At 37.8% G+C, this 27330-nt stretch overlaps 1 protein-coding gene across 10 annotated transcripts in view; it reads right to left on the bottom strand.

The window, feature by feature from the left end:
• CADPS2 (calcium dependent secretion activator 2) overlaps nucleotides 1-27330 on the bottom strand; it is a 326801-nt gene that overhangs the window by 210642 nt on the left and 88829 nt on the right. For all 10 annotated transcript variants that reach the window (XM_064506973.1, XM_064506953.1, XM_064506939.1 and 7 more), the window contains exon 3: nucleotides 11180-11512. In XM_064506973.1, the coding sequence (XP_064363043.1) occupies nucleotides 11180-11512 (333 nt within the window). The remainder of the gene's footprint in view (nucleotides 1-11179; nucleotides 11513-27330) is intronic.

Genomic DNA, 27330 nt, shown 5'->3' with positions numbered 1-27330 from the left:
GAATTCTCACATCAAATTTGTTTGAAATCAGCACGTAGATTAAAAAATTACTTAGGTAACCACAGCCAGATCTTGACTGACTGTCAATTACTGGTTCAATTATTTCCCAAAGTGAGCAGTTCTGTGGACTGTATTAATCAAATTGTTTTCATTTTCCTATTGTTCTTCATGCTCTGGACTAACAGTGATTTCAATGGGGTTCTTTGCCATGAGGTGAGAGCAGGACCTCATGTTTGGGGTGAGATCAGAAAAAGGGAGCTTATATATCTTCAGTGTATCTTCTGCTCACTTAGTGATCAGGAAAAAGACTAACAAAAAGGAAGAAAAAATTGTTTAAGGGAATGTAACTGATTTGTCCTTAAGCTGGGGAAATTTTTGTGCAATACAAGAAAAGAGACAACATTTGTTGTCCACGACAGTCAATTGTTATTAAAATTGTTATTCTGAAAGAAGATGTTTTAATCAGAAAATTGCCATGTTCATGACCAACTTCCCTGGTAACACATATCTTAGAAAACAGGCCTAATAAGCATCTCACACATCAGCTACCCCAAAAGGAGGACTAACTCTATTTAGCCCAGTCCGGACAGATATTTCTCCAACTTAATTGAAACACCTCAGTGACAAAGCCTCCACATTTTCTCTAAGCCACCTACTCCATTAAACCCTACTCCAGTATTTAAATACACAATTCAACTGACCAGATAGGAAGGGTCTACTTTATGGTACTCTTTGGTTTCCATTGACAGGCTATATCTCCCCTGACTGTAACAAAGATTTTATACCTATCAAACATACAAACAGTAATATTTAGGTGTTTGCATCAAGAACTGTGTCCCACTGTCAGTGTTTCAATTTCTCCTTGCTGAAATGTACATTATTCACATGCCCTGCTCAACTAAACATGGAAACAGTTTATTGCTTTTCTGCTGATATCTTCAATGTTTTTACCTCCTATTAATATTCTCTTCATTTTTATTCTATGTACAGGACATAAAATCATAGAAACACTGGTTAGAAAGGCCATCTTGAGGTTATTTGGTCTAACCTTCCACTTGTTTATTGACAGCAGTAGATGAGGTCAGCCACAGTTATGTTAAGCAGTCCTGGAAACCTCCAAAGATGTACATTCTACAAGTTCTCAGGGTGAGCTGCTCTTTTCCTGCACTACTCTCACACTGAAGTTTTCTCTAATAGTTGTTCTGAACCCCCTAAGGCACAACTTGTTATACCATCTGCTAGTACACACCATACTTCCTCAGCTTACAGATGTGAATGTTGTGGGAGAGGGTGTCAGAAGCCTTACGGAAGTCAAGGTGGATTACTATTTGCTGCTCTCCTTATTCACATTGTCAGTCATTTCATGAAAGAAGGCAGTCAGGTTGGTCAGGCATGATTTACTCTCAGTATCCATATTAACTACTTCTGATTACCACCTTCTTCATGTGTGTGAAAATGGATTCCAAGAGGCTGTGCTCCACAGTCCTTCCAGCAACTAAGGTGATGCCTATAATACCCAATCTTTCGGCACAACAGGATGCTTTGTTCCTAAGCTCTCAGTATGTTTTCTTTAGGAATCAGCCAGCTCTCCTGGGCACTCCCCCCCTCCCAACATGGCAGCTTCCCAGTATATTATGCATAGTGATCCCTTAAATAAGGAATAAGTTGACAGCCTGCCTGCTCAGCCTTTCTCAAAATGCTGAATTCTGTCAACTAGTGATTTCTGCAGCTCAGCTGCCATGTGGCCACATTTATCCCCACCTCTTGTTTGTGAACAGCAGATCAAGTAGAGCATTATCCCTAATGTTCAGAAACATAATCTGTCACCAACATAACCTAGAAACGTCCTCGATTACTTGCACAATGCCATGTTAAAGTTTCCTTTGTAGCCTTCTGCCAAAAGTCTCTTTTACACATGTATTACTTCCTCATTTACCTCTGAGATTAGGTCCCTGTCTCCCGATACATCTGAAATCCTCCCCATTAGGTTAGCTGTCCTGTTCATGCCTCTGACAGGTGAATTCCATCACTTCCTAATAGTCCTACTTCAAGCAAGGTACTATGACCAAAGAAGTCAAAGCCTTATTAATGACACCACTTAGGTAGGAAGGATGTGTCACAACTGGGCCACTGTCCCTTTCATCTGTGTTCTCATAGTCTCACAGTCACCTTTGCTCTCCTCAAGGTCCGGTCATTGGTGCTTACATGGATAAGCAGCAAGGGGTAGTAGCTGCAAGGTCAGATGGCCTCAGCAATCTCTCTGCAACATCACAGATCCAGGCTACAAGCAAGCAAAATGGTCTGGCTAGCAAATGGGTACCTTTGTCCTAGGCAGAACAGAGTCATCAAACACTAACACTTGTTGCTTCCTCTTTGTGCTGGTCCTGATCCCAGGACCTGAGGTGTCCAACTTGTATTCTGTTCACAACAGTCTCACTCATCCTCCCTTGTTGCCAGGATCCTGAACCAATGTTCTTGATGAACAACTGCAGACAGACATAGAGCCTTTCTTCTGCTGCCAGAAGTCCTAAGCTTTCAGCTTCCACCTTCCTGAAAACATGTGAACAAGAGGAAACTACTACCATTGATATGGTGGGAAAACACCAGTTACAGAAAGTCTGCTATCCATCTGTAAAACGTAATAGTCACTTGAATATGGTAAAATCAGAATACTGGGCAGATAAATGTCACTAAGGAGCTATAGATATTTCAGGAAAGATCTTGCTCTGTATCCAGTTTTCTAAGGAAAGACTTAGTATGGGGAGAAGGCCGTGCCAGATTGATTGGAGCATGAATTTATGATGCTCCTGAAAGTTTGTGCCTTTGGAGGCTCAGTCAGCATACTATTTTCCCTCATTTATAGGTAGTCCTACTGTTCCCATACTAGAAAAGCCTGGCACTGCCTGACCATTTATTCAGTTTATTCAGAGGCAACAGAAGGATTGGCTAATAATGACTGTTCCTTACTCCATCACTTGCAAAGGGGTATTCTCTTTTGTCATAGCCTCAGAGTGTTCAGGCTTACCATACAACTGTTCCTTCTAACAGCAGCTAGAAGCCAACATTTCTACTAAATAGCCTCATTCTTCTTTCAGATTTCTCCAAGGTATAAGTAAGAGTCAACTTATTTATCAGCTGTTCTCAAGAAACAGACTTCCATAAACGACACAACGTATAGATGAATCCTGTTTTTCCCTCATGTCTTACCTCGCCTCCCCAGTAGGCAATGAGCTTTTAGACTGAGGGTTGAAGGTATTTTCTCTTCTCTCCACTCATGTTACTGACCATGAAAACGTTACTTTAGTTGGCCTGAGGGTTTTAATGATCATAGAAAAAAAACCCAAAATGATGGCAATCCACCTACCTGTAGAAGACCCTATATAGCAAGAAACACACACAAGTCTTGTAAACGTCTGCAGTTTTAAACGATTCACATTTGTTCATAAAGGAAGCAGTCTTAGCAGTGACACCAAACTGAGTTTGGATGATATAAACAAGTATCTTTGAGACTTATAATACAAAAAGTCGGAGACAGAAACAAATGGCAGGCCAAGGAGCATCTCCCTGTCTGCCAGATCTTCTGTTGAAAATCAATCCTGAGGTATTTGTTGGGATGAGAGGGTGTCTGAGGTGCACAGCCTGTAGGGACAAGCCTAGAGATTAGGACAGCATCAGCAGAGGAGACAGTTGGAAAGATGACCTGAGAGTTTGGTCATTTTTAGGACAAGGACAAAAACACCTACCTGGTGGACAAAAAATAGACAGATAAAATACAGCTTAGCTAGAGAGAGCTGCAGATCCCTCAGCCATTTTACATACATAATTACACTCTTGCATAGAAGAATCTATCTTATGTTATGCCTATGCTTTGATATTTCTGCTTAAAATATTAATCTACTGTATACGTTAGACAGTTCATTTCCAACTTCACCTGCACTTTTCCTTCCAGAGTGACTGGAGAGAGGGAACCCCTATGAACCTTTTCCTTCAGCCAGCTGCAAAGGAAGTGGCAGATTCCTCTCAAGAAAGGAGAGCTAAGAGGGTTCTCCCTCAAAAAAAAAAGAAAAAAAAAAAAAAAAAAAAAAAAGCAGGGCACAAAGACAGCTAAGCTTCTGAACAAGACATTCAGCATCAGTAAGTGAGAGGGATTTGAAAACACTGACTCATTCTTTTCCTGTGTTTTTTTTCAGCTTTGCAATATCTTTGAAGTCAGCTGCTTCTGCTGGCTTCCCAGTAGCTGCAGATGGAAAACCCTGCAGAGGAACAAACCTAAATAATCAAATTGATCCTTTGGATGGAAGTGTCTGTTCTCAGAAAAAAATGCTTTATTTGGAATTGATAAAAAGAGTATTAAGGTAGAATGCTACTGAGTCTTAGCAGAACAGGTGACTAATTCATGCTGAGGATCATTAACTTCTTCAACTTGACCACAAGCATTCATTCAAACACACATGAAGGCTAGGAGTTAGGCACATTAATGTACCTACTAGTCTGGAAGTGTGATTTTAATAACTTATGGGAAAACTAAATTTGTCTTGTAGTTACTTACCTGAAGACATAGGATCTCTCCTTAAAAACAAACAAAAAAAGTAATTAAACAGCAAAGCATTAATTTTATTGCTTAACACCAAACTAGAGGAACTTTTCCCTCAGCTGGTAATATTAAACGTAATGAGTCAAATGCACTGGTGATGTTAATATGAGTGCAAGTTACATGCTGGATATATTTGGCTTTGAGCATTGAGACAGCTTAACTGAATTGGATCTGGAACTCAGTATAATGTCAAAATGCCATTAATTACTTCCTGAAGGCTCCAAAGAGTATTTTAGGAGAAGAAATTTAGCTGAAGGTAAGAAAAAAAAAAAAGATGCTTAAAAGAATCTTTTAAAGACAAAAACAACTTCTGTAATCTTTTATGCTATGGTGCCCATTCTGTTGCTGGTTTCCTATATTCACTGAATGCCAAAAACATTCTCAGAAAACCATATAGCTTGGAAGAAAGATCTTCTGCAGCCAAAATCCCACCACTAATGATTTCAACCCTCAGAGAAGGATTGACAAGCACAAGGCAAGAGTGAGGGAGATAGACAATTCTCAGCTTCTCTCTGCAGCTGACTGCAGGTGCTCCTGGTTCTGGGAATGTCACTCACCTCTTACGACAAGAAAGGTGGTGCACAGGAGAACAGGCCTAGAGGGCTGCTAACCTAGTGAGCACAAGTAAACCCCAAACTCTGCAAGAGCTAGTAGTCTCTTAGGCTACAGGAGACAATACATGCCCATCTCACTCACACAGGTGCAACACAAACAAGACAGGAACACAAGCCACTTAAGCAAAAACAGACCACCAGAATGGAAAATTCCAAAAGTAAACTTTGTCTTAAAAGTAATTACAAGTGAGAAATTCACTCAACATTTTTTCTTGACTAAACACTTACACTGAACAAGCAAATCTTTGAACATTTTCCCTGTTTTAAGATGCCCTACTCAAAGTCCTCCTTTTAAATGTAGATGTTAAAGCTAATTTTACTCACCCCATAGCTGAATGTAACAAGGATACTGCAATATCTCAAGTACTGAAAATGCATTATTGTTGCCAACATAACCATTTCTCTCTAGTATTTTCTCAGTATTCCTTCATCTACAAAGATAAATATTTCAAAGTACTTTTCCATTATGTAACTTGCAAGGCTTTTAAGCTTTCTTCAGAGTCAGATATTTAAACATTCTAAAACAAGTAACTTCTCTGAGGATGCTCTGACATTCTTCCCATCATTTTGCTATCATGGCAATAAACAAGAGCTAATTAACGCCCTTTGGGGCAATCAGGCACTTTTCCCTAACTTCCCAAAGCAAATGCTGCTATTATGAAAAAACATTCTTGTTACAGGAGCTAAAACTTTTTCTTTTTTTTTTTTTTTTCCTTTTTAAATACCACCAGTGTATTCTGATATGAATCACTTGGGGCTTCCAAAATTTTCTTTTCCTTAGGAACTCATATTACTAAGCTGAAAATCCAAATGGGCCAGAAGTACACTGTTCAGTTTAATTCTGGATTTCTCATAGTCCCATTCTAGAATAAATCTTAGACCTTACATGCTACTCTGAAAACATGGTAACAGGCCTTGCCAAATATTTTCAGAGGTAACTTTGCTGTATCGGGTATAATCTATCCTGAAATAAGTAATGTTAGTCATTAGACCATACGAAAGATAATGGCTTGACTGAAGCCCTCCCTGATCACATTGTAACATCTCACAGGGTCAGTTTCTTCTGACTTCAGAATCAAATATACATATCACATAACAGCATGTGTTCTATAATACACAGACCAGGCCATTTTTTTTCTGTACCTGTTCTTGACTTAAGAATCTAATGAGTCTGTTCTACTCTGTATTCTTAAGGCATTCTTAATGCTTATTTCCTTACTTTAAGAAGGAGATTTCAAACTTTACACTGAAACTTCCTGTAAAAAGATCTCATTATTCTTTGTCCTTGATTAAGTTGTGTTGATTTCAATTGCTTACATGGGACACAAAATTTTCAAAGAAAAATATCCAGAAGTATGTAATTTCCTTTTTGATAATCTGTGGTCCATGACATAACTGAACTACTTTTCAGGATGTTACTTGGCCAAGGAACAGAACTACAAACATTCGAAAGTCATGAAGACCTTATCATGAATTAAATTGCTCTTAATTTGACTAATTTCTGAAAACGCATAATTAACTAGATTTCAGTAACATGCTGCAGGTGAAAGAATCCTCAGAGTCCAGTTATACTGAGCATCATCATCAGACTTAGGTTCAGGAGAAATTCTATGACAGAAAATTTCTCATAATTAAAAACGCAAAAATTTATTTACGGAAGATACAATATAGTCCATCATTCTCAATATTAGACACTTATACAATGAGAAACATCTTGAAAAAGCTAATCAAGGATGTGAACCAGAAGCAATACAAGGCTTTTAAACAGAGAATTATGAATTGAAACAAAGGATCATCTAAGGCTATTTCCAGAAGAATTATAGTTGACTCCTAGAAAGTCAACAGTAGAAGACTCAACAGATAATTCTTCTTAAAAACAGTTATTCTCAAAATTATTAATTACCTTTAAGAAAAGAGAAAGTGACTTAGAATTCTTTTATCATGAAAACTAGTATTGTTCCCTTCCCCTCAAAAGATAATATGCTTAGATCAGCCAAATAAAGTCAATCTCATAAAAGCACCTTCAAAATAAAACAAACTCTGTGTGGAGTTATGATTTACCTGATACTGAATTCTGGTTTTGGTGGAGTTGTGTAATAATAATGTATGATCACACATCAGTTTGAGTCTGACTTTCAGTCTGACTTTCTGCATCAAACAAGGTTATCCGCTACATCAGCGAAAACTTATAAAAAGAAAGAAAAAAAAGACTCTATATCATGTTTGATCTCTATAAATCAGGCTATCAATCAAAGCAACTGTGGCCAGGCACCTCAAAAACAAGTCAAGACAATTGAATATTTTAACCACAAAGAGATATAGCTGGTTGGTAACAGGTGTTGGCCTTGCTTTCAGTTGTTAAACTGAAAATTGGGTCATGGAAGAAGTTTCTAAAGCCCTAGCATAATTGTCCTGTTAATGATTACTACCTAAGAAAAAGCTTAGGCATTCCATATGCTAACAAGCTGCAACAAAAAGTCATTCTTTACACAAAAATGCAAAAAAACACACAGCTATATGGACTGTATTTCACAACATCTACCACTATATATTTTAGCACTGATTAAGTTCTTGTGCTAATTAAACAAGCATTGTTTCTCCTTGGATCACGCAAATGATGGAGGCTGGCAACCTGTGTGGACCTGCCATAACCCACAGCCTAGCAGAAATGTCTGAAGTACTGCTGCAAGATATCCAAGGTTTAACAGCTGACGAGAACACTCCATTTAGTACAGGCTGGGGGGTAAAGGCAGCTCACGACCAGTAGAAAGTTTCTAAATGAATAAAAAGTCATGAGGAGAAGGCTAACAGACAATACCACCTACTGTTACAAATAGCATCTCTGTCTCCTTTCCAGCTATCTAACTGCACGATAATTTACCCTTATCATTGACACGGAAAGGCATTTTGCAGTTTAGTATTTCCAAAGGGCTGAAAGGACAAAAAGGAGGAAAGAAAAAGACGCAGACTTCTCTGCACAAATTATAACTGCACAGATTTCCTGTTAAGGGCAGCAGCTGCAAAACATCCAGAATTTCATAAAAAGATCTGATTCTCAGAAACACAAACAAAAAGCCAACTCATCAAAATCTCTATCAAAAATACAATTTTAACAATTGTTTGGACTTTCACTTATCTCACTGCTCCCAGACACTACTGATTATCACTATCTGCAAATCTCTAGTATTCTAAAGAGCAGTAGCAAAGGGAAACGAAAGTGAGCATCTTCATACAGATACAGATACATGCTTCTGGGGGAGTGTGAAAATTGCTGGTGCTGACTGAAACACAAGTCTAACTTCATTTTTATTTTTCAGTTTACATCATCTCATCTTCTATAAATACACTGACAATAGAATGGAGTAAAATACAGTCCCAAACTAAAATATTTATTAAAACTATAATGAGAAATAAAGACTGTCTCCATCAAAAAAAAGAAGGCATTACATTATCAAAGACTGGTTGTTCTCTGCAATACACTTGCTGGAAGGCTATGACTGCTGTCTTTTTCTGTGGAATACACTTCTCAGACTTTTAGTATATTACATGCTTGACTAGACCACAAGAACAGGATATAAAAAGCAGAGACAATAGCAATTCTGCACTGCTGGAGAATGAAACTCCTTCAGCAAAGTAATCTCGTGCCTGTCTTGGGAAACTAAAATCCTTGGAAAGCAAGGGCCAACAGCAAGAAGGTTGGGTGTAGGCTTGAAGCCTTTCTTTCTCCATTCTTCCTGATTTGAATTATCTAGCAGTCCCTTTTTCTGCTCCCAAAGGGATTTATCTTCCTTTCTCCCCATCCCCCAGTATACCTTGGACTAGGACTGTGGGATAAGTGATGTGGTACTACAGAGGAACTGCACAGGGAATTTTATGACCTTCAGCTCAGCACCAGGAAGAGGAAGAGAATAATTTTCTGCATTGAACAAATACTTTAAGTAACTTATAAAGAAGTTCTGCATAAATTTATCATCCTGTTGAATCATCTCTGCACCAGCGTCTCTTCCTTCTCAGCTACCAAAAGATTTTTTCTTCTTTAATTTGTAATTCACAAAACAGAAATGATAATAATAAAAATCACCTCATGTTCAAAATTCTACCAGGACAGAGGACAAAAGTAAGCTGCTGTGATGTTTCAGTCCCCGATAGGTTATGGACCACAAACAGACAGAAAACTGCTGAGACGAGAGCCTTGTTATTTGCCAATCAGCTTAGTTCTATCAACATTGCAACAATTAGGAACCCAAACAAAAAAAGCCCTTCAAGTATGCACACAAAAAAACCTAGTTGACCATATCATCAGAATTTCCAGACTTAAGTCACAAAAAAATGTTTTATTTAATTCTTCAAATCTCTACAGTCAAATTTGTTTGTGCTCCTCTAGTGCAACACAGACAAATAGCAGACTTTGACTGTCCACAGTAACATGTTAAGCAGGACTTAAAATATCATCAGACACCAGGGCGGGAGGAAATCATATAGAATTTCTACTATAAATAACATATTTGCTGCTATAGGAAAAAAAATAGTGCATTTTCATGTTGTCAAGTATTGCAACAGGTTACCCAGAGAAGTGGTGCTGTCTATCTCTGTTCTTGGAGGTTTTAAGACCTGACTGGATAAAGCCCTGAGTAACCTGCTCTGTCCTCATAGCTCACGCTGCTTTGAGCAGGAGGTTGGACTGGAGACCTCCTGAGGTCTTTTCCAAACTGAATTGTCATATGCTTCTATGCTTGATCACATCAAAAGCCCACTAAAATAAGCATGATTATTCTCCAAGATTTCAGTCCTTCTTGATCTTGTTAGCATCCTACATATCCCAAGGCTAACTTTGTGATATCAATGTATGTGAATTTGGAGGCAAAGGGGAAAAGATGGGGCAAACAGAAAAAAAAGATCTCTGCTCATCCTATTTCCATTCTGTTGGTAGAGTTCACAGTGAAAACAAGAGGCCTTTACACCTTGGCGCAGAATGAAATACTATACTTTCCTATCATGAAAGTAAAATCTATGGTTGTGAGAAGTATTAAGCATCACAGAAGTTTCAGTCATAGAACAGTTCTGTAACTTTATGCCAAATTACTCCATAAATGAGACAGTCAGCAGTGCCCAAGATTCCTCATTTCTTCCTGTGCTAAGATGGCTCATAACTATAAACCAACCTGCAGTATGATATATGAAAAAATAGCTCAGCTGCAATCTGGTGTACAACTTCACATACAGGCTAGAAAGCTGGGTGATCTCAGTTTCAATTCTATACCCACTTGGTCTGTTGTAAGACTTTTGGAAAATACCTCTCTGTTTCGAGTATTCCCTCCCCCAACCCACCCAAGTAATTTATACTTGCATCACCACTGAAAACTGGCCAGATAAAATATTTTTGTGTGTCCTTTACATTACTGATCAATAACAGATTATACAGGTCAGTCTGAATACGATTGCTTCATTTTTTTCCTCCACAGTTTAGGGGAAACAACACGTTTATCCAACAGAACGACAAAGTAAAAATGTGCTTCACTGATGGTGTTTAGAATGAAGGTTGAGTTCTAACACACAGAAGTTCTGGACACAGGATCAGTATAAACGCATTCCCATTCCTATCACTCTTGGCCAGCAGCATCTTGAATTTGACCATCTGTCACCTATCTCTTTATGACAGCATTTTTTTTTTAAAAAGGTGGACACATACACACAGATGTATGTACAAACATACATATACAAGTTATATGTGGGTACGTAGGCACATAGACTATACTGCAGAATCACTCAAATCACTGGAGCTGTAACACTGTAAAAGGTCTCAGTAGATCTCTGGAGCATAAGCATCAAAAATTCTAGCATCTCCTTTTCCAAGTCCTCTCCAGTGACCAAATGATACAAAGATTCCTTCCTGAGGGGTCTCATCTCCTCTGTGCATGGAATGGGGGGAGAGATTTTGAACACAACCGAACCGAGTGACTCCAATACTTACTTGGCAGGCATTATAAATCAACTGATGTTCCAATTTTTTGATCCCTAGAATCTGCTGAAACATTTCATAAAGCTGTTCCTTGCTCAGAATCAGCTCCGAGACAGCACTTAACGCCATTCTATTTGGCTGTTTGCAAAAGTCCTCTTCTCCCCTGTATATGGCATCGTATTTGGCTAGCCAAGAACTTAACACTGTCTCTTTGCTTAATCCATCAATTTCCGGTAGACTTCGGACCCTTTTTTCTATGTTTTTCTTAAAAACATCTCTAAAGTCATTTGCAGAACATCCTCCGCTGTGAACCATTCTTGCAACCCGGTCACTCTTGAGAAATACCTTTTAAAATAAAATAAGAAAGAAAAGAAACAGAGTTAGGCATGGACACAAACATAAACCAATCCTCTATAAAGGGATTATGAGGTAGTATTTTGCTTGCATGTAAAATGGCTTTATAAGAAAAATTAAACAGACTAAGGTTGCTATATTTTTCATACAGAAATGAGTGAACATTTTTTTTAAATAATTTTCTGCATCGAACAAATACTTTAAGTAACTTTTAAAGAAGTTCTGTATAAATTTACAATAGTTCAATTAGAATAAAGTTTGAATTTACAGGAGCTAACTTAAAATTTACCTACAAGATTTATTAATCCTTCCACAGAAGTCTAAGAATACTTGCTGGTAACTCATGAAGAAGTTACACTGTCTGAAAACTTGGGACTATAATAACGAGGGGAAAAGTGATCTACAAGACAGCCAAGAATCTTATGGAAGATGAGACAGAAAGATGGAAAAAACGCTACAAAAATACTACAATTAACGATAGGCAGAAGAAAAAAATCAAAGACACAAAACTGGTTCTACTACTGTAGACATTAGAGACACAATATAAGAGTCTCTACATAAAAAACAAAGATGACCACAAAAAAATCCTTCCAAGTACACACATTATAAGATATGACAAGGCAAATTACAGCAACGAATCAATTAAATTAGTGTCAGCATTGTGTAGGAGCTTTTCAGAGTTCAAGAGTAGTTACACTAATCTCTTTTAACAGATGCCTTGGCAAGGTTGACCCCTACAGCCGCCATATGTGAACAACTTGTTTCTAATAGGAAGCCACAGGAAACTCCTCCTCTGCAAAGTGTAACCAATAGACAGATGAACACCGTGGCATCAGCAGCAGTGCAAATGACGGACATGGGCCTTGAACAAGGGATAAGCTATGTCATCCCATCTCACAAATACCCTCTGGACAAGCAGCTGGCTCCTCGTGGCAGGAGGTGGCCTTGCTCCCCGCATGGCTCCAGCGCAGTGGGGCTGCTCATCTGGCACAGTGACATCCCCAAGCACAGCTAAAGCGCAAAGAAAAAGGTGTGATGCTGTGTAGTCTAAACAGACTTCCTTTCCATCACCTTGCTGACCATTTGCTCTCTTCAGGCAGAAGCTATGAACTGGAAGGAGAAACGACTACACGTTTTCAGATAATGTTTTTAGTAACTGAGAGTGATCAAAATGCAACTAATGAAGACAACAGCACTGCAGAGCTGTGATTCCACACACCATCATGCAAAGGAAGATGGTGCACCTAAGACAACCTAAAACATCACTGTGCTTCGTTTGGAAAACTAAAATTGAGGGGTGGAAGAAGAGCTAAAAGGCTGAGCAGAAGAGTACCTGGGTAGAAACAGCTCAAGAAAAATATATTCTAAAAGTCCTGGTGCTTGTTGATCCATGTTTTCCCTGCAGAATGCTTTAAAATACAGTTACTTACAAAATAAATCTTTTAACAGATATCCTAACTCATATTGTACTGAGGGCTGCAGATTAAGCCTGGAAGAGCTAACACCAAAACATGATTAGAGAAGACATCACCAATATCTGATAATCACATTTTGTGCTGTCGGATTTTCTTTTTTGTAAACATTAGTATTTAAGGTTAAACTTTTATCCATAAAGGGAGCTGACATGGTTATTGTCAGTTAAGGTTGATGTCAATTTCCTCAAAATGCTACACAAATATTTAATCTTATTTCAAAAGAAATATATAGCCAGGCATTCCAGCCAGCAATAAACCTTATCAACACAAATTGGTACAAGGATATTACGTCTTTCCTTGTTTTAATGCTCTGCAATTAAAATTAATTTATTCTTCCAGCAGTTTCACTGAAAGCAAAAAAGGAAAAAAAAAATCAAGACAACTTCAAACTACTTTCAGCTATTTTGTATCGTTCATACACAGCATTAAACCTTCCATCACATTAGTTTGCATACTTCATGAGAGAAAGCAGATGCGGAAAGACAAAGTTTAGACCTCTAGCCTCTCCGCTCAAAAAACTCAAGTTTACCTAAGATTACACAATCCTTTTATTGCTAATATCAGTATAATTAAAAAAGAAAAATCCACAATACACACACTGTAAGATCAGCACAGTATCCTTCACCTTCTCACTACCTTATCTGGTCATATTATTCAGAAAAATTAATTTGGGATGTAGGGGCTGAAAAGCCACTAGCACTTCTCTTGACTTACGGACCAGACTAATTCAAAACTTACTTCTGAATTTGATCTTAATTTTCTAGGAGGTTGTGGGAAAAATCTGTTCCATTTTTCAATACTTACCTGCGACACAGGAGTATTTCTGTAATATTTGGTGTACATAATATCGAAAAACTGATGGCATATTCATGTTGGGTGAAAAACTTTTTATACAGGTAAACATAAAATGTTACCTTTTTATATATGCAAACATAAAATACAATTTGCCCCTAACCCTCATCCCTCAACAAAAACAGAGAAAAAGTCTTCAAACTCAACTTCAAAAAAAAGTGTTGCTTTTCAAGAATAGGAAGAAACTTGAGTTTACAGCAAATTAACATCTTTCTAAAGCATGTACAAAATCCATCTTTTCGAAAGATGTCAATATTGATGCTGTCAATCAAGCAAAAAAATGCTTATAACAGTTTCACTCTTAGTTATTTAAATATAGGGAAAAAAGAGGCAAGCATTCTATAAGGGTATATCTAATTTGGAAATGTTCGCTTTCAGGTGTTTCAAATCATGAATTGTATTTGAAGTAAATACCCATAAATTATTCTAAGATATTTCTTTAGCAAAAGATAAGGTGTGATTAAAAGCAATTACTCAAAATATAAATTCAAGGTAACAGACTACAAAAAGTGTATGGTTGGTTCTATAGAGGAATCAATTTTACATAAAGCTGTTATTATAACTTCTTCATTTGAGTGACAATTTACCAAATCTTTTCCTGAGGAGAAAATTACATCATTCTGAAAATGCACTACTTGTATTTGTGATAATTAAAAAATAATACTTTCATTAAGTGACCACATTTATAAGACTTAGTTTGCAACAGAAAGCTGTAAGAGAATGGAAATTCATAGGTAAGAGTGAAATGTACCATATGTGCCTTTAATTTGACACAATAAGATGCATTAAAAAGCTATTAAATGTATTGTTATTCCTGTCCCTGAAAGGCATATGGCACACTTCACATTAAATGCAAAATCCTTTGCTTCAATTATATTTGCTGAGATTTATCTCCTCCAGCTCAGTTTTTAAGATTTCTGAGGAGTTTCATATCTGATTTTCTTTTCTTTCTAAACAGGAATTTATGGGAATTGCTGCTATCTGGAGCATGTTATGCTGCCAGTTTCATGGCTTTGGAGTTAGTCAATGATGCTAACAGCCAAAATAGTTCAGTTATTGTTTCTGCCATCATTCCAGAAAGTATCTCTGGCTGAACATCTGTGCAGAGTCCAGGTTTTCCAGAGGCCTCATCTCCACCAAACTGGGATACATACATATATACCAAATTGGAAGTACTTCCTTGTCAGCATTCATTTCTCTAGTGAAATGCCTAAGCTTTTATATACCTAAAGCAGTCCTCCAATTCCTTTCTTCAATGTGAATTATATGCACAGCCTGATTAGCTCCATGAGGCAAGATATCTGTGTTGATATGTATGAAATACATATGAAAATGAAATACTAAGTAAATACATTCACTGCACTGCCAGCTGTTCCTCCTCTCATTCATATATTTGCATTGTCTGATTATCAAACTTAGTTACAATTAAACAATCATTGGAAGACCTTCAGTTCTAAAATGTTAGTCTCTCAACACTGCGGTGGGGTCTGGAAAGAAAACAACATTAGAGGTTTGAATGTAAAATACAAAATACCCCAGAAGTTACTGTGAGGACAAAAACCCCATCTATTTCTAGAGGGAGTTATATCTGGCAGATTAGACATGATCCTTTGAAAACTCTCTTACTTAGAAATAATTTGACCAGAGCAGAAGTTTCTAATGAAATATTTCCTATTTCTAGAAACAATTTGTGGATGTCCTTATTCTGGGTTGACACTGTCTTCCAGTCAGCATTTGAATTTTTAGTATCGTTTTTGCATCCTTGAATCTAGGTCAACACCAACACTCCACGTTACTCACTGCTACCAAGTTATCAAATACCAAGAAAGCATAGGTGCTATGAACACATGCAATGCATTAAGGAAAAATAAGACAGTGAAAATATGTTCTGCAGGGCTAAATATATCTATCTTGAGGAGCTTTTTCAATCCACATCATTCAGATCCCTTCTAAATACTCCTGGACCACCATGAAAGCCCAAGCCACTCATACAGTCTTTGACTGATACCATTCTCACATCAGAACCATCTGAAGGTGCCCAGACAAGGAATTTAAACAATAATAAAAATTGCTTCATCTTCCCTTATAATTACAGTGATAATTATTTGTGAGCGTATTTACTGAAATATGGCTTAGTTTAAATTTAATTTTTATCCTAACTATTATGCATACACAGTTTGAATTAAGCTTTTTACTAGCATTTACAACTGAAAGTAGCTTTTATCATTGGATAGTTGCATTAAAAGTGTATTTCTGATTAGAGATGAAAAAATCATCATCTAGCAGTAGCTACAATTTGAGAAAAAACCAAATAAATTAGAAGTATTAAACAAAACTACTTTTACATCTTCTAGCTATTATCCCTTGTGTAACAGTATTTCTTTTTTTGAACATCATATCAAATATAAGTAATTACATATGCAGGTGACACAAACAGGACAATTTTTTGTCTATGGAAAAGCCTAGAAAAATCATAAGTAATATGCGAAAGAGTTTGCATGAGCTCCATTGTACCTATTGTTAGCATTTTCTTTTTAAAGAGGTAAATATGAAGCCTGTTAGGCCACAAGTCACAAACTTTCATGCATGCTTTCTTTCATTTAAGAGACACATATTGATTCAGTTTTCTATTAATGTCTCCTTTCTAGCTAGCTTAGAAAGTAAAAAAAAAAGTTATAAATACTTACGATGTTTCTATTATTTTTGTGTAAAGGGTGTGTAATTATGAAAAATAACACGCTGTAATCTTGCTACACATACTACTTAACAAGACTGTTCAGCTGCTTTGTTATATGCCAGTTCTCTTAGTAGAGGCAGAGTCAGCTGTAGGCACAGTACCAACCAGCAACAAAGCTGGCACTGACTGAATTATTATTACAAGTTCTTTTATTCTCAGGTGGAAAACTTCACACAAAGAGAAATTTTGTGATTTAAGCCCTTTGTTGTTGTTTTTGTTGTTTAAACAAAGGACTGCACAAACACAAACCTGCGTAAGGACCATATAAAAATATGCTACCTCAAGAAAAGCTAATATGGGAATTTACAGTATATGACATGCTCCACAGTCGCTCTCAACACCCATGCCCTTGTCTTGGGTAAGTGCGAGTTTGCTGACTTCACTTTTACCAAGGGATGTCGTCTAAAGCAGGTCACGCTTAGCAGAAAGTAAGAGCATGTACATACGGGGCAAGGCACCATGGAAACTCACACTCGCAACTTACACTCAAGCTCACACCCAAAAATTACTCCAGTGTAAAGAGTTTACAGCATCTTTTTCTTAAATATGCCCCTTTATTTTCCATCCAAATGTGTCTACTCCAACTACAGCTGGCAAAATTAAAAAAAGTCTATTCCCTCATCCCGCTCTTTGTCTACAGGAAACAGAAAAGATTTAAATAACAGACTAGAGGGAGAAGAGGTTTGAGGGTAGGGGAAGGAGAGGTGAGCGGTCTGAGAAAAAAAATCCTAAAATAAATACGAAAAACTAGGTAAGCTGTTTTTTCTTTCTAGGTTAATGAAGATATAGATCCAGTTTAAAATGTCAGTATGACTTGAACAAAAAAAGAACACGTTACTACAAAGTTGATGTTGACAATGCTTTTTATGAAGTCTTACAGCATTACCAAATTCTCTGAAAGGTTCTCTGACTCCAACAAACACTGTGAAATTAATTTCACAACTAATTGTGACAAACAATTTTCAAAGTTCTTTTCATGTAGTACTTTAAAAAGATCTTATTTTCTCCACGTCTTTCACTTCTTTACTTTTTTTGTAAATGAAGAATGAAAACAAATACAGCTGCCTGCCATAAAACAGAGACACGTAAGAGGGGACTTGATTAAGGGAAAAGGCAACGTATACTGTAGATAAGAAGTCTCACCTCTGCCCATTCCAAAATGATGGACCACTCATTTTGGGAAGCAATGAGTCTAAAAGGGCTAGGGACTGGAGAAGGAAGAGGGGACCACAATGGGTTCCTGAGCATCTCAGGGCAGTGCTGCGGCCAGAGGACGCATGCAGTCCCCAGGGCACAACAGCAGCTCACAGGACCTGAGAGACTTTGTCACCACTAGCCTCTGGGTGCCACTGCTCTACAATGCAGTGATACAGGTGAGTCGAGGGAAGAAGAATGGAAAGAAACCATAGAAATACTGAAAGGACTGTAAATCATCTTCTAATGAAAGTCATGAAGTGTTTCATCACTGTAAGTTAACAATCAGAAAGGGGCATAGGTAGATCAGATAGGTACATACCTATGCAGACAGTAGATTTACAAAGAGAAGATTCTTCTAAATAGCAGAAGTAAATTTATATGAGATTGAATATTTAGAGGCTAAAATCTAAATAAATAAAAATTAGCCAAACATACTAAAGTCAAAGTGATTTTTAAAAGATAAGGGTAAAATTTATGGATGTGAAGCTGTGGAAGATTATTCCACATTATTCCACCATTCCGCTGCGGGCAGCACATATGCTTTTCATCAAAGCAGGTAACGCTACAAGAGAGACAGAATTGCATTAGATGGGTCCCAGCTTAGATACAGCGCTGGAGACGCAGAGGAGTTAAAAACAAAAAACAAAAACAAACAACCCAAAGAAAAATAGCGCACTCCAAACCACTACCTCAAAAGGGAAAAAAACAGGTACACATAATGATTTTTAACCAAAATTAAATTTTCATACTAACATTCTCCTCAAAAAAATCAGAGAGAGTAAAAAAAAAAAAAAGTGCCTTATTTTTAGGTGCAAAAATACTGTGTCTATAATACATATTTGTTACAGAAGAACACACACATGTGCTATATCCAGTGCTATAAAGTATAAATCTCTGCTTTTATAAATAACAAGTTATAACTGAACACATTTTTCAACATAAAATTTACTTTTCCATTCACCATGTGAAAACTGAAGTGTTAGTTTTAGATAGTTAAAATATTATTTATAAGTGGGTATGCAGATATAAATGTTTACACATCTACCTATCTACATGCGTGTATATACGAAAGCACACATATGCACACAAACAGAAATCATCCAAGTCTGTCATGTTCATCCATTACCCATTTTGGAGAAAAATGGAATTCAGCTATAACTTACCGCTTCTTAAGTTTTCAGTATAGGTTTTGTGGGGCAACAAAATGTAGGTTTTTTTTTTTAAGCACAACTTCCAAATTTATCTTTTAAAATTTGAAAATGCATTGAGAAGGGACAGAAGGACCAGAAACATGTTTTCTCACTCTCTGAAAAACAGAATCATTACTCATATACAGATGGTCTCTCTGCACCTTGTACCCAGTGCACCTGCACTGGGATTCTCCTCTTCATTAGGCAAAACAGCGCTGGGAACTCCAGGAGCAACAGGAGATTTTTCTTCATTTTTGACAGTCACTACTGTTTCTGTTGTCCTGTGTTTTAACGGCCAGGCCTAAAGGCATCTCTCATGTAAAAGATGGCTGCAGCTCAAGATGCACACTATATCTCTGGGCCATTGAGTATCTAGACACATCACACCTCTCTCTCCATGTGAACCAGCTTCCTTATCAACTTCCTTTGAGGAAGTTCAGGTTGGCTAATAGCTTTTTTCACTTTTACTAAATTCTGGCATTTCTTGGTCTGAGTTCTTGGCATCTTGCATCTTCCAGCACAGTAAAAGGTGAAATAAACTAGATAAACAGGGACCCTAAATAATGATTCACGCAGGAGCCATGGCAGTTTCCTACTTCTGTTGCTAAGATTACTCATCTGCCATGAATAAAGTGTAAAATGTCCGTGCCTTTTAGATTGCCAATCATAACTGCACCAATATCTTCCGTAGACTCAGACCACAGGAAATGCTTCATTTCCTGTACCTTGATCGTTATAGATGATCACACCAGTTGCTCCATTTGCTGCTGCAAACTTCTGCTTGTGAATGTACACTGTCTCCTCATTATGCGGGCTAGCCAGGTCTCCATTTCTATTGACCTCCTGAAGTTTGTTGAGGAGCTGCAAGCAAGCTGGTTGGGTCCCTTGGGTGGCACCACCAGCCTTTAATGGTAAAGTTCTTCCAAACACTCTGTTATCTGCCGGTTTCCACACTGTCCTATTCCCAACCTGAGACAAAATGTTCAGGTGAGCAACCCAGAATGCATGTGCTTCCAATCAATGGCAGGCACCAACCAGGACAGCAACACATCGCCACCAGGAAGATTTGGCCTCTCTTCTCTGAACTCCAGTCACAGCCGACTTTGTTCCTTCCTCAGTCAGACAAATCTAAGCAACGTGAAAAGGCTTGGAGCTATAGGCAGTTGACAAGATTAGGTGTAAAGGAGCTGACAAGATTAGGCATTAGGAGCACTAGCACCTGCTTTCTCAGGCCGTTGTTGTGCAGTGAGCTCACGACATCACAGTCACAGCAGCCAACGGTGGACTTGCGTGTGTATGTACGCTGCTGAGCTCACACGTGTTCCTGGCCCATGTGTGGACACCACAGCTGAGCTCTTCCTACCCTGTGGAAATACTTGTTGTATAGAAAAACTTACTTAAAACTTACTCTTTGATGCCAATGTACTACCACTGATGTTTGGGGTACCCTTAAAATGCACTGATTGCTAAAATTGAACTTTTTCATACAAACTTTGGAAAAAAAGGTTGTCAGATAATGCTTACAGAGATTTCCGGAGGAAAACTCAATCAACAGACAGACATGCAAGTACAGGGAGGAGTGTTTTATCCTGAAGAGGTCACATCTATATTGAAGGGTAAATTTTTACTTTAAGTTTGCTTGAAAAAGAAGCTTAAACTATATTAATGACAACTCTGTCATGCTGGAAGGTGTCAATTAAACTTCGAAAACATAAATGAATAGAGGTACCTCTTTGATAAAGGCTGAACAAGGGCAAAAAGGACTTTGCTGGAAGTCCCAGGAATACTCAAGTTTGTGAATAGTTTCTGATGTGCTTTTTAAAGTTACCAGAAAAGCACAAGTCACGTAAAAGTATGACTTTCACTCATGGAGGAACCAAACTCCTGCTGAGTACAGAAGCAGCACGTAAAATTGATAAAATTATAGAAGAATTTGCTGAAATTAACACTTGAGTTACAGTATAATCTCCAATTTAAACATTTTTTTGCAGGATTACAAAACAAGAATCACATATAAATAAATATCAGCTATTTTTTACTCATTTTTATGGTTGAATTACATCTTTTTTTAAAAAAAGAGGGAGCCTAAAAAAAATAAAGCAGCAAGGAAAAAAAAAAACATTAAAAAGATGTCTATGCTGCCAGGACCCTTTCCACAAAGGAAAATGATAATGAACAACAGACTCAATATTCAACCATCCTCCATATCAATTAGCATAACCATGTTCCTGAGCCGCATTCAGCTGGAAAGTATATGCTCTCGAGTTCTTGATACATAGAATAAATTAAAAAGAGAAAAGCTCAGTATTTTTCAGGACTAGATTAAATTCTAAAAAATCTGGAAAAGACAAAAGTTTTTCTCACTTCTCCTTTTCAATGACATGTTTAAAAATAGCCTATTTCATTTCTCCATTCATTCATCCATTTCTCCTTAGAGTCTTCCCTGTTCCACACTAAGTCAAAATGTTCCTTATTTCAGCCATTACCATGAGCAATGTACTCTGGGACCAATACACACTTTCCTCAACAGTTCTATTTTATTCTGTAACTGTACAATAAATAGAACTGGGAATTGGGGTTATTTTCATGAAGAAACAAAAGACTTTGGACAATCTGGACAACAGCTTCCTCAATCAGAGATTTTAAGAACTGAGGTTTATGGCAAGTAGGGGTTAACATATATTGTAACCAACACTGTTTTCAGTTACATCCTGGGACTGCAGAAAAAATATTTTTGCCAGACATGTTCCCACTGCACTTTTGAGAGTCTGGAAAGAAATAAAAAACTCAAAAAATTATAAAGTTGTTTAAATTGAAAGCTATTTTATCAGTTAAACAGACTATAGGAATAAGATTATTTTGGGTCAAAAATAAATACCTACATCTTAGGCAGTAGCTTAGTACATCTAACAGTTCATATTTTTATGCTAACTGAATAAAATTACTGCATTAGCCATTGAAACTCTTTATATTCTATGAGAAGACTAATATTTACCGATGCTTTTTGATAACTACTTTTAATAATTATTGGTTGCTGAACAAGAATGGAAATCGAACTGTATAATGTGATTTGCTCAGTATTTTGAAAACAGAAATGTTTTTCCCTTTTTTTAAACAAATTTCTTAGAAGACTCACTTGCAGGTCTTTTGCCTCCCTCCTGCCTGCCAGGCATTATCCTCCATACTGTATTTTCATTTTTTTCAATGGCACAGTCAGAGTTAAAGGGCTACTTTTCTCTACTATTTAAGTGTTCAGAATAGGGTCCCTACCATCAGGAAAAAGCAACAGATACACGATCTTAAGAGATTGGATTAATAAATCAATATTTCTCCATTTAAATAATTCTGTCATGATTTTGTTAATCGGCTATTTCTTTTCCCAAATGTATACTACATCTTATGCCTAATTCAGAAAAAACCAACAACATTGCTTAAATAAAATTCTCGAATTTTGGTTAACAGCAATTTTTCCCCCCTCCTTAAAATGTCACTTCAAATTAAGTTGAAAAAAGGCAATCAATTTCACAGTAATGGATCATTCTCTAAAGAACCATAATTATTATCCAATTTTTCCCTCAAATTGTTTAATATCATTTCTCCTAGACTTATGGAGTGTATTAAAAAATGATAACTATCAAGAGCAGTGGTTCAAAAAACCATCAAAAGTTAAAATTTTTGGAAGGTTTGTTTTCTTCCGTTCCTTTGGGAAATATCATAGCTGTATGTTGGACATTTCCCATAGCTTAGCAACTAGCAGTCAGGAGAAAAAGAAAAAAAACAAAACATTTGAAATGTGTGCTACTTCTCTAGGTTTATATGCTTCTAAGCATATTACACAACACCGTGCACTGGGACTTGTTTCTCGCCTTCTTTTTCAAATTGGCACAAGAAGCTACCCAACATCTTTCTGAATTTCTGTTCTTGATGGCTACACATTCACAGTCTCATGTACTGCAGTGTTCACGCCTGGGACATAACAAGAAACAAGCACAGCTATAGTGACAACCGCCATAAAAAATCCACAAAACTATTTCACCCAGAAGCAGTGTTTTGTTCCAGCTTCATTTATCAAAGTTATCCAGATGCCCTTGTGGAACAAGCATATTTGTCCTCCTTTCCAGGCTGACAGTAGCAACAATAGTTTTTGCACCCTGGTGAGACATAGCGTGTATAGCATTGCTTACATGAGACTAGTTGTGGATTACTATACCAATGGATCCATATCCTACAGGCATTGCAATCTTGTCTTTAAAAGTACAGTCTCCCCTTGCAATAAAGGCTAACAAAGGTCTAGAGTTCACTGGCCATCTGCAGCGTGTTGGGGGACTTCATGTACCTCGGTACTGGCTGTAGGATAGCACTAGCACTCTGGCAGCTTTGTCCAGAGGAGAACTGACTCCAAACAATGCCTGGAGGTACAACCCCAAAGCAGTCCAGCTTCCCTCCCAGAAGGTGACACTCGCACAGGCAAGGATCCTTCTCGTGGTTGTGGAACTGTGCAGGAACATATTCAACACCAACAGCCGGAAAGAGGCAAATCCTCTTTCCCAAGGTTGAGGGTCAAGTACCTTCATGCTAGGCCCTACTAACAGGCAAGTACAAAAATGACCTCTGGTTTGCCAGTTTTCTGTGGCAGGGAGAAAATAGCTGATAAGCAGGTACAAGGTCTGCAGAAACACATCTGCACATTTGAAAATGCTGTGATGTTTGGTTATTGAAACATAAGAAACAGCCTACAATTAAAACAACTCTTAGTAACTCTGTGTTCAATAATGGGATTGTGACATCTTCTGACATGGTGCTGTGGAGAAAGCACCATTCAATCTGCCTATCACTTTCCTATCGGCTAGGATATTCTAAAACTGGTCTAGAAGATGACATGGGGTCTGAAATCACAACTATATAGTACGCTGATCAGTCCTGTTTAACTGGGAAAAGAAAGGTACAAAGGTCACCTGAGACTGAGTAATGCCTCTACAGGCCTGTGCTTTTTTACCAGCCGTTTTGCCTTGCTTACAAAGCCACATTACCTCTGTAAGGGTCTCTCAAGACCCTCAGATACAGATAAAAGAATATGGCAAACAGTGACATTAGGTCCAATAGTTAAAAACAGATACGGTAGCCTGGTTGTTAGTTTGCCAAGAGGAAGAGGTTGCAAACTAGTCACCTTAAAGTGGTTAATTGCTGTTATGCCTGGTCTCTGCCAAGGGAGATCTCAACTACACGCTAGACAGCTAACATTTCTAATGCACTGACTGACAAAGAATTTAAGAAACGAAAGATATTTCATACTGAATTATGACAGGCAACCCCACCAAAGGGAGGGAGAAGACACTTTGCTTACTTGCAAGTTAGATGTTATAATACAACAAGGAATTCTTCATAACTGAAGAAGAAAAACATCTTTTATTCTAATCCAGAGGTAACCAGCCTGTCTCCTGTTTAAGAAAAGAACGAATGGCATTTCAGGGGAAAAGATTTAACTAATCTAAAACCTCTAGAAGACTTAAAATGGGAGACTGGGGAACATCTTTGCTTTTACAACCAAAGAAGAGAGGCATGCACAGACACTGAAACCCCAGCTATTATCTCGTTCAGAGCCAGAAACCGCAAGTGAGCTGAATGAGGGAGGAGCACCTTTCTGATACAACTTCAGGGTACGCAGGCAGACCAAGCACAGCTCTCCCTGGTTTTGATTTTTTGCTTCACCTGGCTTGAATTAGATGTGATTTAGGTAACTGGATAACAAAAAGGCAGTCCTCACCCAAGCATATGGCAAATTTATAAAATGGGACTCTGGCATATGAGTGCCAGTAATAAGTGTTCCATGTCCCTAGCACTTTCCCCTCTGTATCTTAAAGGTGGCAGAATTCACAGGCCAGATTAAGGGAGCCTGAATCATCTTACAGAGACTGACACTAGCAGATCTTCAGCAAGCAGTAAGATATCAGGGTACACCTACTGGATTCCCAACAGTCACAAGGGGGAGAGTGTTGCACAAACCAGAGCAGTTAGCATTAACCCTTTCCTATCTTATTTCCACAGTTTATTCATGACTTACTAATGGAGGTAACACAGACATAATACAGTACAGCAAGGAGATACAAAGCAGAGCTTTCCCTTAGACTAAGTCAGGAACTTCTTCCTCCACTGCAGGCTGCAGCATGCTTGCTGTCCTTGATTACCTCCACCACCATCTACTTGACAAAGAAATGATTTGCAAAGCCATACATTGATGAAGTCTTTCAAAGAAACCTAATGGATACTCGTCCCCTTTTTGCCCAAGTGCATTTTCTTGGATAGGAAAGTGAAATTCAGCAAGCATAAGAGCTGATAAACAGATGGCTTCCAGAGTTCCCTGCCTCTTGACAAAAGCAGTTAAGCTGCATGCTTGCTCCCTAAAACATTGACCTTGCATTACTTCCCACCTGACCAGAACAGCAGCCTTTAGGTACACCGACGGGAAATTCCCAATAGCAGGATTTTCAAACGGTCTATTTTAGCTACCACACACTAGGGAAGGTCAGTTAATGTGAATGTGTTATGTCCTGTGCCTCAGAGGTATCACCAAAGAAAGGCTCACTTTCACTGTATCACTGGTCCCATTCATTCTCCTAGCAGGTAAAATCCTGCAGGAAGGTGACCGGCCCTGACTACGAGGGGGAGATGAGGAGCAGCAAAAGCAGCTAGAAATCAAAAAGCAAAGAGAAGAAAGAGGAAACAGAAGACTGAAAGCGACACATGTCAAAAAGGAAAACAGAGCCATGTGGAAAGGACAGAAGAAGCATTTACTTAGCAGGCTTATTTGTTTCATATTCATAGATGATGATTAATTTATGCATAGATATGCAGCTTATATACAGATAAGGAACTATCCATTTTGCTGAACTTTGGGGGCTTTTAGTACTGTACAAAATAAAGATTAAAATGAGTGCTTTTTTCCCCATCTCTTAGGATATAATCTTTCTAGATATAGGATCCAATTTCTTGCATTACCTTTGAAAAAGGTAAAGTAAATGGGAAGTACAATAAAAATAAGAAAATATTCCTCTACTTCACTGAATATTCCTCTAGAGTGACTTGTGGTTCTAATTTTTATTCCACTTGACTGAAAGTGGAGATTATGTAAGTGGCAGAGCTTTTATCATTGGTATTACAAAGGGCTCATTTTGTGAGAGACGAAAATAATGGGCTATTTCATTTCCCCACTACCATTAAAGTTCTCCTGCACTAACCATTTTTACCCAAAGATGAATTAATAGCTTTCAGTTTGAAATAACATCCTACTATATCTCTATTTTTAAACATAATACCAGGCAGCCAATAGTCACAGTAGATCTGCTAGCAGTCCTAGCAGTCCCCACTCCCCATGACCCTCCTCAATGCTCTACTTTAAAAAGAGAAGACCACTGTTTCAGAGTATAACTTCTATTCATCCAGACCATTTTTTTCATTTCTAATACATATACTCTGCCAGTGCAGGTGAATGCTCAAAAAGCATATGAGCAAAAATAATTTGGGCTGAAACCATCTGAAAGGTCATCTCATAACTTCTTTTCTGTCTATTTTAACAACCAAAAAGGTGTCAGCAAACTACTTGAAACTGAAACGCAACAGAAGTTGTACTACATTCGCCTACCTCAGGCTTACTGCAAGTGAAGCAATTAACCTACTGCTTTCTTACCTGGAACTATTTAGTTTTGGTGAGGTTTTGATCGTTTGTTTGCTTTGAGGGGGGAAGAATTGATGCATCCAATTCACTCTGTGAGCTAAGGAAACCGGCAGAAGAACCGACACACCACGAGCATTACAAAACTTGGATGATCGCTGCAGAACAAAGGCAAGAGTAGCTCTATACAGATCCTCCTGAGCCCTGCAGGGTTTACTGTGTTTGCCTCATCTTTTAATATAGCACCTTTAACCCATCACGATCCCCAGGATTTAGGAGTGCAAGACATAAATGGGAAAAATCAACCTCTTTCCAAGTAAGGAAAAAAAATTCTTTTGTATCCAAGAAGGATCATCTTAAGGGTATTTTGAGGAGCTAGATAAAGCGTGTAGAAGTGGCAGGCAAGGATCTCCAGGAAAGAATGAGGACTGCATACCAGTCCCCAAAACAAAAAGAAAGGCTCTCCACATCTGTTATCTCCTCTACTATAAAGGAGAAACTATAAGTTGAGGAATAACAGCTGCAAGGATAAACCACTATGATTGTTTCAGAAAAACTTCATTACTAAAATGATGGAAGTAAGGACAAACAGTCTAAACAGGAGAAAAGAAAACTACTGTAGACCTCAAAAACTGAGGGTAAGAATGAGTGAAAAGGGAGACCAGTAAATGAAGAAGAAATACAAACCA

This window comes from Dromaius novaehollandiae, chromosome 1, assembly GCF_036370855.1.
Source record: "Dromaius novaehollandiae isolate bDroNov1 chromosome 1, bDroNov1.hap1, whole genome shotgun sequence".
Lineage (NCBI taxonomy): Eukaryota > Metazoa > Chordata > Aves > Casuariiformes > Dromaiidae > Dromaius > Dromaius novaehollandiae.
The sequence above is the reverse complement of the archived record's forward strand: the minus strand, read 5'-3'. Positions and strand labels throughout refer to the sequence as shown.